General features: G+C 53.2%; 1 protein-coding gene across 1 annotated transcript; it reads left to right on the forward strand.

Moving 5' to 3' along the window:
- The first annotated feature begins 7,118 nt into the window (after positions 1–7,118).
- On the forward strand, positions 7,119–10,489 carry IRX3 (iroquois homeobox 3). Its single transcript, XM_062586795.1, is given in 5 exon segments — positions 7,119–7,379; positions 7,759–8,733; positions 8,735–8,849; positions 9,348–9,414; positions 10,138–10,489. Coding segments are annotated over 5 exon segments (1,425 nt in total). The 5' UTR covers positions 7,119–7,166; the 3' UTR covers positions 10,193–10,489.
- Positions 10,490–16,812: the final 6,323 nt, after the last annotated feature.

Consider the following 16,812-nt stretch of genomic DNA (forward strand, 5'->3'; position numbering starts at 1 on the left):
AGAGGCCACCAGTACCGGGAGCTGCGGTCGTGCTCCTACTCATCTCCTAAATCACTCCCCTTCCCCTGCTCACTTTCACAACACGGTCTTTACCTTGGAGCCCCTTTTCCGGGGGGGCTGCCGAGGCGGGGGGAGCGGGGGCGCTTGGTGCCATATACTTTCGGAAAGCAGATTTCCTTTGCTAAGCGCTAGCACCATCTGCGAAGCAGAACGAGGCGGGGGGGGGGGGGGGGGGATCTGCTCCCCGGCCTTGGAGAATTTCGTCGGTCACCAGGGGCTGGCGAGGAGCCCCGAGGGGAGCCCCGAGGGGAGGCGCTGCCGGCCGCCGGCGGTGCGCGGCGGGATGCGGGAGCCGCGCGGCTGCGGAGCCCGGCGGGGTGCTAGGGCCCGGGCGAGCGCGGCCCCCCGCAAACTTCGCCAGAGCCGCAGCCCGCGTCCAACCCGCTCGCTGCAGTTGTTTCATCCGACGTTATTGCAGATGCAGCCTCCTCCACCAAACAACAGATGCAGCCTCTAATGCAAATATTGCCATTTCCCTGCTGAATTAGCCTTGTCACTTAGCCCAGAAGCTGGCAGCGTTAAGCCAGCTTGCATTTTAATTTGGCCCTGAAGTTACTTATTTCATTATTGATCAAACATAATGCTGAATCAATGTTCATCTTGTTACCTGGGCCATTTCCATGTAATACAGTGATAGCACTGCCTGGAGTTACTCATTCCCATCCCAAAGTGACTTTACCATAAAATCAATGCTTGTTTGTTACTGATATAAGGCAGCATCTATGGGATGAAGAGCAAATAAAGCAGTTATGCAATCGCACTCTGAAAGTTTAGGCAGAATTTGTACATGAACAAAGACTTTGATATTTAAATGTATCTTATCGGCATCAAAATCATCCTTCCCAGGCCGATGGGACAGAAAATCTCAGGCTGCGAGATTATGGGCTTTGATACTGTAGGTGTTGCCATTGGTAAACGTTACCTAGGAGCTAAAGGAAGAATCGTTTTTGAACCAGAGTATCATTAGAGAGCAGATGTAGGCTGGAAGCTCTTCCGGGCAGGGACTGTTTTGGAAAAATAGTAATTAATACAACGGTAATTAATGATTGTGTCACAAGATTAGACCCTGCACAGTGTTATCTTCAGCGCAGCTGCTGCTGCTTTGCTTTTCTCGTATTTTCCCCCCCAGCTAGTAAACTGAGCTACAAACGACACGAAGCTGCCCACGGCCAAGGGGCTCCTGCGCGACGGCCGCAGGGCGCCGAAGAGCGTAAACCGGCAAAATTTGGGTCGGGAAATCACCCACTGGACTCCCAGGGAAGTGCTAAAAGGCAGGCTGAGCCGCCGCGGCCGGCACGGCGCCCCGCACGCCCCGGTGCCCGCGGGCTGCCACGGGCGTCCCGCGTGTCCCGGGCCGCGGAGGGGCAAAGCCCCGAGCCCCAGCGGGGGGGGGGGTGGGGGTCGCCCGCTGCCGTGCGCGCTCCCTGCCCGCTGCTCCGCAGCCGAGGAGTCGCTCAGAAGCTGCAGCGAACACCCCCCCCTTCCCCGCCGCTGCATGTCGGGCTAAAATAGCCGCATTTGCACCCGAAATGCACAAAACCCACTCGTTCCGATGGACTGTGGAAAGTCTAGCAGTGCGCATAAAATATATTGGCATAAAATTAGTGAATTGCACTAACAGATTATAAATCACCTAAACGGTCAAACCACAGATATGAATCACAAATTCCTATATAGATTAATGTTTCCTAAGATTCACAGCAATTATGCATTTTTTGGACAAAAGCCTTCTCCCAACGTCTCATTCCTGAGCGCTGTTTTTTCTGAAGTCTTTCCAGGTTTCTGTGGGGTTTCTAATGAACGATTTACCAAAGGAAAGGTTTTATTAACACCTCTAAAAACTATAAAGTTTAAAGGGAGGGAGAAAGGGGACAGATAGGAAGTTAGGTAACACAATATACTGACCTACTGGCAACTTTCCGAATACAAATCAGCAAAGCACCACAATGGTGGGAAAAATCTCGGCGCAATGAAAGCCAGAAACTACTACCAGGAGGCCAGCTAGCCCGAGTGGGGAAGAGGCTGCTTTTCAGCACTGTCCCCGAAGCCATCAGCATCTGCTAATGGCCCCTTACCTTTGCTTACCCCCTTGTGGCAAACAGCGCAGGCTGATGTGCTTGAAGGAAGAAGAAGAAGGAGGGAACAGTGCTGTGAGCAGAATGGGGACATTATTTCTCAAGGAAATAGGCTGGCAGGAGGTGCACAGAAGTTGAGGTCTCTCAGGCACTATTTTTCCTTTCCCGCCTCTGTGCAGAACTGGAGATAATAGTTGAGTCTACAGGTAACTGAGTCTGTTCTTATTCAATTTCTCTAAATGGCCTGGAGAGCACTTAAAAGCTCAGAGAGCTTCTGGCCAGCATTTTCTTATTAACTAATTTCACTTCGATCCTATTAAAGTGTATGCTTTATAACCTTCAAATGAACCTCTCTCTCCCTCCCTCTCTCTCTCCATCTTTCTCCCTCTCTCTTCTAAAACAAAGCCATTACCTTTTAACGACAGAGTAAAGCTTTTAAAAATGTTGCTCCCTCCTTTCTAGGACGCGTAGCCCGCAAATAGGTTTGAAGCACACACTCCTGCTTGCACTCACACACGCACACTTCGGGGAGAAGACACCAACATCCAGAAACAAAACGCGGTATCTCTGCGCTACCAACGCCTGGAGTGAAGGCAGCAGAGGCAGCCGAACAGCTGCCAGGGACAGAGGGCGCTAGAAAATGTTATTGGGGAGATTTGCTTTATTTCGCTTTGGGAAAATTTCTGTAATAATGGCTTTTAAATGGATACATATATTTACCATTTCAAACGGGTTCTGCTGTTTCCTGGTAACGCTCACCACAAATGGTAATAATAAAAGATGAAGTATTTTTTCTCACCTTAGGTCATTAGATTTACAGACAAGGTACTAAATCATTTTAGCTCCCCAAACCTTTAAGGAAACGCGCGCTCACACTTTCGTCCCCTTCTCCTCTCTCTCCTCCCCCTCCGAAGGAGACCTGTAACGGGAAAGGAGACAAAACAGTCGCCGCGGCCCGCGGAATGTCTCCCTCTAACAGTTTACTACTAGTTAAAAAAAAAAAAAAAAAAAAAAAAAAAAAAAAAAAAGTTGACGTCGGCTGCAGAGCGCAGATTGTCAGTGGCCTCTTCCCAAAGCCTTAACATGAAGGGTCATTAATTGTGTTTTCTTTCCAAATCATATGTCACTGCAATTAACAGATTCTGATCGAGAGACTCCTTTCAGATTGATTCCATATGTGATAAGGAATGTGCAGCTTGTTATCTATCTGTCGCCTTGGAATTATGGAAAAGCTTCAAACGTGTAATTTGAAGAGTCTTTTACCCAGCTCTTTGATCTTTCCTTCTATTTCTTTAACTCTTTTTTAACTGTAGCTCTTTTCCGAATTCCACTTGTTTGTTTATCCCCTCCCCTCGGTGCCTTTGCTCCCCGTCCCAGCCTTTTGTTTTCCCGTGCGTGTGTATTGTGGAAACTGCCAACCGCGCCGGCAGCCCGCAGTCCCTAACGGAGGCAGGTACCACCCTGGGCCCGGAAATCGCACTGCAAAGGCCAGGTAGGAGACGGCCCAAACTCCCAGCTTTCCGGCAGCGAGCGGCGAGCAGCTCCCGGGCCGGGCCGGGCCGGGCCGGGCCAGGCGGCCGGGACCGGCTCCCCACGGGCCGCGGGGCTGCTGCAAGGCGAGGCGGCGGCGGCCGGAGGAAGCGGCCGGTTTCAGTGCCCGTGCGAGCGAGGGGGGAGGAGGGGAGGCGAGGGCGGGCGCGGGTGTGTTTGGGGTAATAAATCAGGAGCAGCCCTCCCCGCCGTGACAGGTCCCGGCCCGAGGACACGTGTCGGCCCGGCCGCGGGGCGCTGCGCCGCCGCCGCCCCCGGCCACGCCGCCGCCCCGCGCTGCCCCGCTCCGCCGGCCCGGCCCGGCCCGGCCCGCCGCCCGCCGGGCTCGCGATCCGCTCCCGGTACCGCTCCTGGGGCCGGCCCGCCGCGATGCTGCCGCGGCTGCTCCCTCCCTCCCTCCCTCCCGCCGCCGCGCACACACGCGCGGAGCCCGCCGGAGCTCCCCGCCCGCCCGCGGAGGCTCCGCTCCGCTCCGCTCCTCCCTCTCGTCCCCCCCCGCTTGTCTCCCCCGTGCACACACACGCTTTGAACCTCCCGGCCAAGAACCGCGTCTCTGCCGCTTTCTCCTCCAGTCCACTCGGTCCGGCCGCGTTTCCTGTCCGTTTCTTTCCCATTAGGAATCCATCCTTCATCCTCGCCCTGACCCGGATTCATTCGGCCCCATAAATTTCTCGCCTCTCAGCCCCCCCCCCCCCTCCCCAGGTCCCCGCTGCCGTAGGGGCAGCGAGCCCTTCCCGCCCCCCGCGCCAGATGAACCGCTATCGATTGCGTTGTTGATTAAAAATCTATCGCGATGACCCCAGACAGTAGCCGCAGATAATAAAATAATCTCGCCGGCTTTATAAACGCGGCAAATGAGGCACGGTGATGCTCAGCGTGAAGCCCCCGAAACGCGCCCGCGGCGCGGCGCGGTGCGGAGCGGAGCGGTGCGGAGCGGTGCGGAGCGCTGCGCCGGGGCCCGACGGGCGCGCGGGCTGTGAGGGCGCCGCGCCTGCAGCGCCTGCACGGTCCGCCCGCGACGGCAGGGCCGTGAGGGAGAGCTCAGCCAAACGGCCACGGATTTGTCGGATTTTTTCAATCTGTTTCCTCCTCCTTTTTTATTTATTTATTTTTTATTTTTTTTTCTATGAGGCAGATATTTTTTTAAGTTCTGGTCTGCTTCCAAACTGTCCGCCGACCTTCTCAGCATCACGACGGTTTGAGCTAAGCAATTCGTATAGAAAAGTTTAAAGGAAATCAGGACATGGGATTCACTGCCTACTTTCCTTTTGAATTAAAAAGAAATAAACATATAACTGAATTTAATATTGTTATCTCCATTGCATTATACTATCAAAACCTATTACATGAGCCGCGTTGAATAGAAGAAAATAAATTCCTCCAACCCAGAGTTGTTTTGGCACTAGATTAGCAGATAGGAAATGCTATAAAGATGAACTTAATACGATTAGAGATGTTTCCTACAGATTTTCATATATTGATTCAGGGAATTTTAATTCTGGAGCTTGCTTTGCTATAATCCGCATTTATTACAAGCTGATATAGTTTTATTATAGCAAGCTATCAAGGTCGATTCCTTTAACAGCATAATCTGACATGAATTTCATTTTTAAAGAAATGTAGATATAAAAATCCATACTGTGGGCACAGTGGTTATATTGTACCTAAATCATATTTTAAAGGCAATAAATCCGCAGAGTGTTTAGGAACAGAGGGGAATATGGTTAAATGGCTCTCCTGCACACACAGTCCAAACTCCTTAAAAGAACGCTCAAACTTTTTTAAAAAAAACGCTGAAATTTTAAAAATCAGACAACAGTGGCAGGTTCAGATCGCCCCTTTCCCCTCCCGGCAAACAGAGTCCTACAGGTTGTATAAACTTTTTAATGTTTCACTTAACCCTCTTCCTCTAACAAAACAGTAACGACTCAGGATACACTTGCGCTTTGCAAACACGCGTTGTGATTGAACTGCGTTTTAAATAGTCTTAAAATGCTAAATTACAACTCACACGCTGGTTTTGGAAAGCGGGGGAAACACCTTGTAATTTAAAATGTGTTGATCATAAAAAAAAGGTTATCCAGTAATTAAAACATATCGTGACTCCCTCCCAATAGCTCCGTATAACACCGTGCCACTGCTCCCTTTGCAAATGTTCCCTGTACCAGGTACTTCCTTCTAAGCCTTGTAGTGATTCAGAACAGAGGGAATAAGCAAAATGATCATAAATTTCCTAATTAGAGATTTCGCACCAAGACAAAAAGGTGTTAATGAGTTTAATTCCAGTGCCTGTCATTGTCCCTTTTTTCACACCACTTATTTACTAATGGCCCAGAGGGCTGCTCCCGTCTCTCCTTTGTTAAGATTTTAATTTGCCTTCTTTTCTGCCTTTGATGTAAAATTGTGACCTACAACTCTTTGAAGTCCCTTATTAGGAGGAAAATTAACTTAGCTTTTCCACTGTATCTGCCCACTGTTAGCCTAGACAAAATGTAGAGAACTCCTTAAAGATTCAGTACATTATGAAATTTCTCAATGTAGCTCTGGAAACGCAAATGTAAAAAAAGAAAGAAAGAAGGAAAGAAAGAAACTAATAGACTTTTAAATCTATATTAGGAGATGTAACCGTTGCCAGGGCCGGGGGAGGGGGGAAGGGAAGGAGGGAATATCTTAATAAAGAAAACAAAATGAGCCCGGGCTAGGAAAGGCTGTAAATTTCAAAACCTGAAAAAAAAAAGGGGGGGGGGGGAGAAGAGAGGAGGGAACCTTTATTTTTAAATGTCACAACTTTTTCCTGTGCCTCTCGTGTGCAGTTTCCAGCTGACACCCAAGCTTCCTATGCCTTTACTTCGGGGGAGGAGGGGGCCAGGAAAGAAATTATATCTAAATCTATCTCCAGATAATTAGAATACCATGAGGCAGGGTTAAACCTTTGTAAAACACACAACTGATTGGCGATTGCTAAAACGAGATTTGAAAGCAACTCAAATAAAAGATCGCGACGTCAGTAAACAGATTTAGAAAAAAAAAAAAAAAAAAAAAAAAAGCCAGTGACAAACCCAGCGAGAGCGAGCTCTGGGCATGAGAGAGAGAGAGAGAGGGAGCGAGAGAGACTTAAAAGAAATAGGAGGAGCTTGCGAGAGACTAGAAATGTCAATCAGAGCCCCGAGTCCCAATAATCTCAGGCAATCTGTTAGGACCTGACCCGGGTCCACTCAGATCAATAGGGAAAGTGGGAGAAGCGAGCGGCTGGCGGCGGGCGCGGAGGCAGCGCGGAGCGGCGCGGAGCGGCTGCCCGCCCCCATGTCTGCCGGAGTTTGCGGGAGGCGCTGAAAAGTGCCGGCGGCCGCGCAGGGCCGCGCAGGGCCGCGCAGGGCGAGCGAGCGGGCGGGCGGCCGCCCGCCTCCCGCGCCGCCGCCGCCGCCTCCCGCGCCGCCGCCGGCCCCGCCGCGGCCGCCGCCGGCCCCGCCGCTCCTCGCCATGTCGTTCCCGCAGCTGGGCTACCAGTACGTGCGGCCCCTGTACCCGCCCGAGCGGCCGGGCAGCGGCGGCGCCCGCGGCGGCGCCGAGCTCGCCCCGTCCGGGACCCTCTCCAACGTGCTCTCCTCCATGTACGGCGCGCCCTACGCCGCCGCGCAGGGCTACGGCGCCTTCCTGCCCTACGCCGCCGAGCTGCCCATCTTCCCGCAGCTGGTAAGAGACCCCGCGGGGCCCGCGGCGGCGGGGAGGCCGCGCCGGGGAGCGGGGCCGCGGCGGCGCGGGCGGGCGCGGGGCGAGGCGGGGGCTGCGCGGAGGGCGCCGCGGCGAAGGCGAGCAGCGAAGCCGCCGCCGCCGCTCCCGGCACGATGCGGTAGCTGAAGCGCGCAGCGCGCAGGGCGAGCGGCGCCCGCTGCGCACCCGCGGCTCGCGCCGCGCCAGCACCCGCTCTTCGGCGGCGCGGCGCGGCGCGGCGGCTCCGCGCCCCGTCCAGCAACGGCGCAACAGGGCCGCGGAGCGAGCCGAGCCGAGCCGAGCCGGGCCAGGCCCAGCGCGCCGCCTCGCCTCACCCGGCCCCCTTGCCCCCTCGCTGCAGGGCGCCCAGTACGAGCTGAAGGAGAGCCCCGGGGTGCAGCACGCCGCCTTCCCCCACCACCACCCCGCTTTCTACCCCTACGGGCAGTACCAGTTCGGCGACCCGTCGCGGCCCAAGAACGCCACCCGCGAGAGCACCAGCACCCTCAAGGCCTGGCTCAACGAGCACCGCAAAAACCCCTACCCCACCAAGGGCGAGAAGATCATGCTGGCCATCATCACCAAGATGACCCTCACCCAGGTCTCCACCTGGTTCGCCAACGCCCGCCGGCGGCTCAAAAAGGAGAATAAAATGACCTGGGCCCCCCGCAGCAGGACTGACGAGGAGGGCAACTCCTACGGGAGCGACCACGAGGGGGAAGAGGACAAGAGGGAGGACGAGGAGGAGATCGACCTGGAGAACATCGACACCGAGAACATCGAGAGCAACAAGGACGAGCTGGAGGACGAGCTGCAGGACGCCGACCTCCTGCACTCCGACTCCAAGACGGACTCGGAGGGCTCCGAGGGCTTCGAGGACCTGCCCGGCTCCGAGGAGCGCTACCTCAAGGCCGCGGAGGGGGAGCCGCACCACCTCCACCACCACCACCTCCACCACCACCACCATCACCACCACAAGTGCGAGCTCCCCGCCGCCGCCGCCGCCCCGGCCGGCGTCGAGCCCCTCAAGCCGCCCCTGCCGCCGCCGCCGCACCACCTCTCCCCCTCGTCCTCCGCCTCCTCCTCCCCGACAGACGGCACTTTGGCCGGCACCGTGCCGAAGCCCAAGATCTGGTCGCTGGCGGAGACGGCCACCAGCCCGGACAACCCCCGCAAGTCGCCCGGCGGCGGCTCGCCCCCGGCGGCCGCCCCGCAGCCGCAGCCGCTGCCGCTGGCGCCGCCGCCGCCCCACAGACTGGTGCCCCCCTGCCCGCTGGGCAAGTTCCCCCCCTGGACCGGCCGCGCCTTCGCGGCGCCCCACCACCACCCCGCGCACACCGCTGGCCCTGCTCGGCTCTCCGCACCTCCTGGGGCTCGGGGCCGCCCCCGCCGCCGTGGCGGCCTTCCCGCGGCCCGCGGACCAGGCGCAGGGCGCGGAGCCCGCCGCAACAGGTGACCGCTGAGGGGGCGGCCGGGCGGGACGCGACGGGACGCGACGGGGCGGGGGCGGCGCGGAGGCCCTCGCCGGGCCGCGCCGCGCCGAGCCGGGCCGCGCCGGGCCGCGCCGCTGTGCGCCCGCCACCCTTCCGGCGCTGCCCGCGGCCGGGGCCGCCGTCGGGGCCCTCGCCCCACGCGCGGCGGCGGCGCTTTTCCGCCAGGTTAGTCTAAAATGTACCTTCCTCCATCGGAGATTTTTGTTGCTGTTGTTGTTGCTGCTAAAATCGCCGGCGCTGCAACTCTTTGTGGGATAGACCCGGCCGTAAGAGCTGCTCTTGTCTTTTTTTCTTTTCTTTTTTTTTTTTTAAATGGTCATTTCTGCAGTAAAACAATCATTTTTGTCGTATTTGCAACTCGATAAGAAGAGATCTTAACTGTAGTGGCTTAATTCAGGGATGGGGGAGAAAATAAAACGGGAGCTATAAAGGAACACTTTTTTTCTTCTCTTTTTAGATCGATCTAGTGCCTTGGAAGTAGAGAAAAAGTTAATAAAGACAGCTTTCCAGCCAGTTCAGAGGCGGTAAGAGATTACTTCCTCAGTCTCCTAAGAATATATAGAGAGAGTTGTAAATGGTTAGCTTATTTTCTCCACTTCTGCAGTTCCCTTTGTAGGGCGGTAACTTTTTCTGCCTCAGAATGTGTGATGGGTTATGATGATTTTTTTTTCCTGATCATTCTTCTGGACTTTGCAAACGATTCCTTATGGAAAGCAAAGTTGCATTTGCATTTCTTGAGCTGCGTGCTGACTGTTGTTTGGTTTTTGTTTTGCTTCTGTCAGAATGCATAGGGAGTGCATCAAAAATAGTTGTCACTGACCGACCTTGTTCCGTGGGTAGTTCAGGCAAATATTAGGCCTGGATAAAAATCGAACAAATAGCCTTCCAATAGTCGCCAAATCATTTAGGCAAATCGCATGAACAATAGAAAAATAATAACTCAAATTAAAAAATGGAAAGCTGCTTAAAAAAGTAAGAGACTGAGCCTTCCTGTTTTTAGTTTGACATAGCGTTCTTTGAAATCAATTATACTTTCCACTGAGTAAAAACACAAAGATTGGGCCCGTGATAATAACTAAATAAATTTGGTAAAAGACACTCTTAAACGTTTTTTATATTTAAAAATCTATTTAAGAATTAACAACAACAACAACAAAACCAGTGCTACCTAAAGTTAAAAATCATTGTGCCAGCCCAATCTGACTAGAAATCCTATTAAATATTTATTCTATGTCATTTTTTTCCAGGCCCCAGAACCAACTTGATGCAGCTATGGTTCTATCAGCGTTATCATCATCATAGTTAATTTTTTTTAATTGTTGTTGTAATGATTGTAAAAAAAAAAAAAATCTCTGTATAGTTACAACTTGTAAGCATGTCCGTATATTAAAACTAAAAAGGAGAAAAAAATGCTTCTGTACTATCATCTGGATTAGCAGAGTTTGTGAGGTTTTTTGGAAGTCCAGTGAGATATAGGTGTTTCGGATTTTTTTTTTTTTTTTTGTACATACAGTAAAAAATGTACATATGTGTGAACCAAATTGTACAAGAAAGTATATATTTTTGGCTAATAAATAAACTGTTGCCACTTTGACTACACTGCCGGTGGCCACCCCTGGAGTTATTGCCCGCCCCGCTGCCGTTCTGGGCGCGGGGCGGCGGCGGCGCTCGGTGCTGCGCGCCCGGCGCTGCGCGGCTCCCCGGCGGCGCGCCGCGGCCGCGGCTCAACGCTGGAGCCGCAGCGCCCCCTGCAGGGCGCGGCGCGGCCCGCGGGCGCGGAGCAGGGGGCGCGCAGCAGCCGCCGGACCCATCGCCCCCCCCCGCCCCCCCCCGAGGACCTTCTTGCTCGGGTCGGCTACTGACCCCCCCCCCCCCCGACGCCTCTCACAAGGGAGCCGCGGGGCGAGGGAGGCGTTAACTGCGCGGCCCCTCCGCCGTCGGGCTCCGGCCCGCGTTATCCCCCGCCCGGCAGCAGCGCGGCAGCGCCGAGGCGGCCGCGGCTGGACTCACCGGGCGAAGCAACGACCGGGCGCACAGCGGCCCCGGGGCAGGAGCCCGCGGCGGGCAGGGCCGGGGCCGGGGCCGGGGCGGCGGCCGGGGCCCTCCCGTCGTGCGCGGCAGAGCCGGCGAGGGGAGCGAGCCGCCGAGCCGCCCCTTGCTCTCCCTCTCCCACCGCAGAGCTGCGGCTGCGCCCGAAGCGGCCGCGGAGCCGCGGCGACGACAACTTGTAGCTTCGTTTCGCGGCCCGAGCGGGGCGGGGGGGGAAGAGCCCGAGCGGCGGGCGCTGAAAGCGCGCAGCGGGGCCGGCGGGGCCCCCCGGCCGCTGCGCCGCGCTGCGCGGGCTCCCGCGGCCCGGCGCGGCCGCCTCCACCGCGCCGCCTGCGATTGGCGGCCGCCGCAGGGAGGGCGGGCGGCGGCGGGGGGCCCGGCCCCACCGCGGGGCGGCCCCCACCTGAGCGGGGCCGCGCGGCCCGGCCCCCCCGCGCCGCGCGCAGCCCCTCGCTTAGCGTTGCTGTGTTGCACCGGGGGGGGGGGTGTTCCCCCACCCTTCCCCTCCTCATGGTCCTGGAAGTGGCATAATTACGTGGGTGGTGATTAAATAGCTGGCGCGTTTGGTGACAGACCCCGGGGGGGGGGGGGGGGGGGGGGAGAAGGGTGCCCAGCACTAGGAGGCAAGAGTTAAAATGAAGTTAAAGTACAAACAGAAGCACATAGCTGACATGCTTCAAGTTTAGACAGTACGAGATATGCAAATGTGCAGGGCTGCGCAGTATTGACATTTTGAGGTCATAGTGATAGGAATGTATTATTTATAGGATTGGGTTGCACTAGGCTGATAAACTACGTTTTAAATCTTAGGCATCTGTAAGCGATAAGATTTTTATATACACTATATATTTACACTACATATATGTATGTAGGTATACAGGTGTATTATATATGCATTTTAATATTTCAAGATTAGAGTTCTCACCGGCAGGCCCTGCGCTACTGTGGGGAGATACCGCGTGCGGTGCACGCCTGCACGGCTCCCTGCGCTGCTGTTGGTAACCGCCGCAACAGAGCCGACACCGGTCCTGCCAGGGAGGCCCAGCAAGGGACTTGCAGAGTTTGCAGCACTTTTGCAGTCTCTGCATCTAACCCCCACGCCCCCCTCCAATCCCCCTCGTGTCTACATATGTCCTCTGTGGCCACAGCTAGCCCTGGAAACGGCATTTTCTTCTTTGCAGCCGCTGCAAGTCTGTCTTTCTGCCAGGAATAGTTCCCCCTCTTGCACTCCGACAGGCTCCTGAAAGAGGGGACTCTGTGGGTGGGTGGCTAGAAAACTGCTTGTTCTCATGTAAATTTTACCCAGTCTCTCTGCACTTTGTATCCCTGCTTTTTGCTTAGCCAGATCTTGCTGAAGGAAAAAAAAAAAAAAAAAAAAAAAAAGATTAATGGCATGTAAAATGGGGGGGGGGGGGGGGAAGGAGAGAGAAAGCTAGAGGCAAATTTCCACATCCCCTTCCTCTGGACATCCTGGTGTGTTTTCCATAGAAACTTTCACACAGTGGCCAGACATATGCTAAAAGGGGATGGAGGAAAATAATGAGACCGCAATGGGAAAACAATTGCATCCCCAGCTTTCCACCGCCATTAAAGCCTCCTTTGCCTTTCCAGCCCAGCCCCAGAGTGCCGCGTCCCTGCGGCTGCCGGTCGCGTTGCCGCGCGCTCCGAGGCTGCTTCCCGCGGCCGCTGCGCCTCCGGGTCGGGGCGGGAAGGCCGTCCCGCGGCTGCTGGGCTTCCCCAGGGGGAGAAAGTGGTCCTCGTGCCACCCCAGCTTCCCTCACACGGGGAAAATTCCCGTTAATTTAGCGAGGAAACATTCTGTTTTTGCGTGTTTCAACAAACCGTTAAAGATCCTGCTCGTATTTTGCTAGAAACCCTTCTCGCGGCTTGACAGCCGCGCTGGAGCCCCAGCCAGGCCCGCCCGAGACAGCCCAGCGCGGCCTCTCGCTCCCTCTGCCTCCCTGTTGGCTGCTCTTTTCCTGTCTAATCAATTATCTCCCTAGCAAGTCCTTCTCAAAGGTGAGAGCTCATTATGCATATTCATAAATCACGGCTCCCCGGCCTGACACTGATTGATGTAATCATCTCCTGCTCGCTCCCTTCCTCCGCGCGGCCGGCAGCAAGGAGAAGGCGGGCGAGAGGCTTCCAAGCCGTCGCGCGGACTTCTGCTCGGGGGCCGGCCGGCCGCCCGACGCGCCCCGTTCAGAGCAGCCGAAGCGCCCGTCGCGGGCTGCTGACGGGACGGGAGGGAGCCCCGTGACCGCCGGCGTGCCGGGGAGCTGCCTCCAGCACAGCTAACTGTTTGGCAGACAAAATTAAAGCAGTAAGGAAAAGATCCAGCGACCCCCTTCCAGCCCGCTCCGAGTTTCCACAGTCAGGAAGCACGTTCCGATCCACCATCGCGACTCGGATTAAAACAGAAACCCCAACCTTTCGTGTTGGCTAATGGTCTTGCCTTTGTTTTCCTTGGATAGCTAAAGCTGGTTTAGCCTCATAGGAAAGATGCATCCTGGTATGAATTCTGATCGTAAGTGTTTGGATATGTCATATAACAAATATCTTTCAAATTATACCTACAACTGTTCTCGGTAGCTACACTGTAAAAAAAAAAAAAAAAAAAAAAAAGGAGAAGTTGTGAATGGTAGAAGTTACTGCTGCAGGGGTTTGAGGGCAAAAGGGCTCCTCCAGGCCAGCCCTCCTGCTTTCAAGATACTAAAGTATATCTCATCTAGGATTTGTTTCCCAAAGCATGCTTAAGCATGGCAGCTTTCAGGATGCTGTTCAGATTATGTGGTTTACCTGTATAGTTAATATTTACACTTTTAAAATACCTCTTTCTATCACTTTGATCAGAACTATCAGTGTACCAAAGTAATAATACAAAAAAATATATGCCCTGGAAGTCATAACAAGATACAAATCAAAGTGAGTCCTAATCAAGTACTTTTGAGAGCGTTATCTTCCTTGTTAACAAATGGTAATAAGAAAATTAAGGCTTATAGCGTGCTTGCATTTTATCTAAGAAAACCAATAAAGCTATCAGATGTTCTTTGTTTTATATGTTTGAATGTAAAGCAGAATAATGAAGAACATGTACCTTCTAAGGATTCATTTGCTTTATGGATATTAACCCTTTACAATGCTCGGGAAAGCCTGCATTTGTAGAATGGGAAGGAACCTACACTGCTACCCAGGTTTTTGCGGCTGGTCTTTGCTGCAGTCAAGACAACATCTTTTTCTATTAAATGCTGGAATTGGAACAAAGCAACAATGGCTGCTTGCTAACTATGCATGTCCAACAGGCCTCTTTACTATTCAGCAAATGGAAGATATTAAACAACATTTTGCTTAAAGGTACACTGAGGCCATTTCCATTAGGACATGGTGTCATTCATTTATTCACATGTTAAGTGGATGTCCTTGTGGCTAATGAGTAATAATCAACAGTGACTCCACTTTATTCCTTTGCTCCCAGCAATGTTAAATACTCTGATGGAGTCTCTTTGCCGACACACTAGAGAATATGGTTAAAAAGTGCTAAAGGACATTTTCAGCATAGAGCAGCCACATACACACATGCTGGAAATACCACTTTTATTACAGTCTATTCTATTAGGCTTTGTTCCCGTTTGAGGCACAGCACACGGAAACCTCTGATATTTATTTGAAGAGAGTTTATGCCTCAAAAGCCTCGGATTCTAGGCTTGAGAGTCAATTTGGTTATTACTAGGAGGTGAGTTCTTGGCCAGCTGGTTTGTAAAAAATCAAAACGTGCGTTGCAGTACATTCCCTCGGTTCTGTATATGACTATTCACAGAGATATTTAGTGGAGGAATGATTTAGGACAAAATATTTCCTGCATCAATCTAGTTTGACATACATTCTATAAAATAAAGTAGCTCTCCTACCACCTAATTAATCCATTTTATTGTATCAACTTCAGTGGTTAAGTAGGTTAATAAACTATATTAATATATATATTTTTTCCCTTTACACAATTGCTTACATTGGAGTCTGCAGCTTGGTTGTCTTCTGTGTCAATTCGTAAAGTTTGAAAGGTATAAATGAATCATTCTCCGTCATGATTAAGCTTAAGTTAGAAATAAAATATGTCAATCAATCTGGTTGGAAATGTTCCTGCTGTCTAAGTTGGTTATGCAAAACACTCTAAGGTGTATAGGCATGCTCAATTAGGTCAAGGGATATGATGGCACTCCTAGCCATAAATGCGTGTCACTTGGATTCCTCATTATTTTTAGCAGTGGTGGAAATGCATGTCAGTAGGCCAGCTAGCCAGATTAGAATAAAATTACTTACTTGGGATGCTCGAACCCAGGTTTTTAATGCATTAATATTATACTTGTTTTCAAGCAAAACAGCGAAAAGAAAATGCATCTCTCCCTCCCTCCCTCCCTCTCTCCAACCTGAGTCACTCTATTGAATTTCTCAGTAATCATTAGTGTAATTCATACTGGACTATGCAATATTGAAGATATCTTAGCAGTAAAATTTAAGTGCTTAAAAACATAGATGTAACATGAAATTAGATACAAGAAGCAAAACATCGATTTGCTGTATTACAGTCCAACTTGCTTCCAAGAGCAGCAAGCCTGAGCTTCACGAGGAGATTAGACCCTTCCCCATTCCAAAATACTTTAATGAAAATGGACATCGGAAACGACTACGGAGCGGCAGTGTTAGCGCCCGCGTCCTCAGGTGGCGGCGCCTGCAAGCGATTCTTACAGAAGGCAATGTCAGAAACCTTTGCTTGATAGGCAGCTTTCATTTAGCATGCTAAATAACTGCCTAATACTAACAGAAATGGTTTCATATACTTTCAGAAGAAAAATTCCACAAAAAAGCAAGTTTTAGTGCTCATGCCTGCCCTCCTGGCCTCTTGCGCGCTCGCTGCGGTTGCCTGGACCAGCTAACTGAGCAGGATTAACGCCCCTGTTTTTACACTCTTCTTGCTGCTACTTCGAATCACACCGGTGAGTCCTTGGGCCTGGGCACAAGACACTGAAAGAGGAGCCGGCTAGGAACAACGCAACATGCTCGCCTGTTTCGGTTATGCAGAAAGCAAACTGCATGGAGAGGATTGGCAAACTAAAGGAAAAACATTACTTCCACGAACCAGAGCTCGACCCGGTACGGGTTTTGAAACGGCAGGGTCCCTTTAAGCAGTGCTACGTCGCTGTTATTTTCTTTACTGCCAGTGAAACGCAATTAAATCTCCTGAATTAATATATTCACTTCGGGAGCATTCCCGTTCTTTTCTTCGGCTATCAAAATGGAGCCATCATCAGTCAGTCAGTTAAATAGGAGACTCTGGCGAGCGAGTAAATGGAAGCGCTTTCAAACGCCGGGCTAAAAACGCCCGACGAGCGTGTAGGGGGCTCCAATAAAAGGGTTTGACTTGTGTTTTCACCCCTTTCCCGCTCCGCTCATTGTTCGCGGGCAGCGCGCTGGACGCGGCGCTGAGCGCTGCCGCCCCGGCCCGGGGAGGTGGAAATGTCAGCGGCATTGTGCCGCCGGGCCGCTTTGATGCCGCCGCCGCCGCCGCCGCCTTTGTGCGCGCTTCCAGCCCCCTTTCTGCGGCCGGCGCGATGGTCCGGAGCGGCGTCCCACAAAAGCCGGGCTCGCCGAGAAAACAGAGCGGCAAGCGACGGCAGATCGGGCCTTCGCTGCGAAAGCCCTGCTACCCGCGTTCAGCAGCCTCTTTTCTTTTTCTTTTTTTTTTTCTCCCCTCCTCCCCCCCGAGGAATTACCCAGTTTGGACCGAAACCGCGGCAGCAAAGCGAGCCCGCTCCCCAACGCGGCCGCGGCGCCCCGGGCACAGCGCCCGTCTTCGGAGAGCGGAGGAGACGCCGGGC

The sequence above is a fragment of the Rhea pennata genome, chromosome 13 (assembly GCF_028389875.1).
Source record: "Rhea pennata isolate bPtePen1 chromosome 13, bPtePen1.pri, whole genome shotgun sequence".
Lineage (NCBI taxonomy): Eukaryota > Metazoa > Chordata > Aves > Rheiformes > Rheidae > Rhea > Rhea pennata.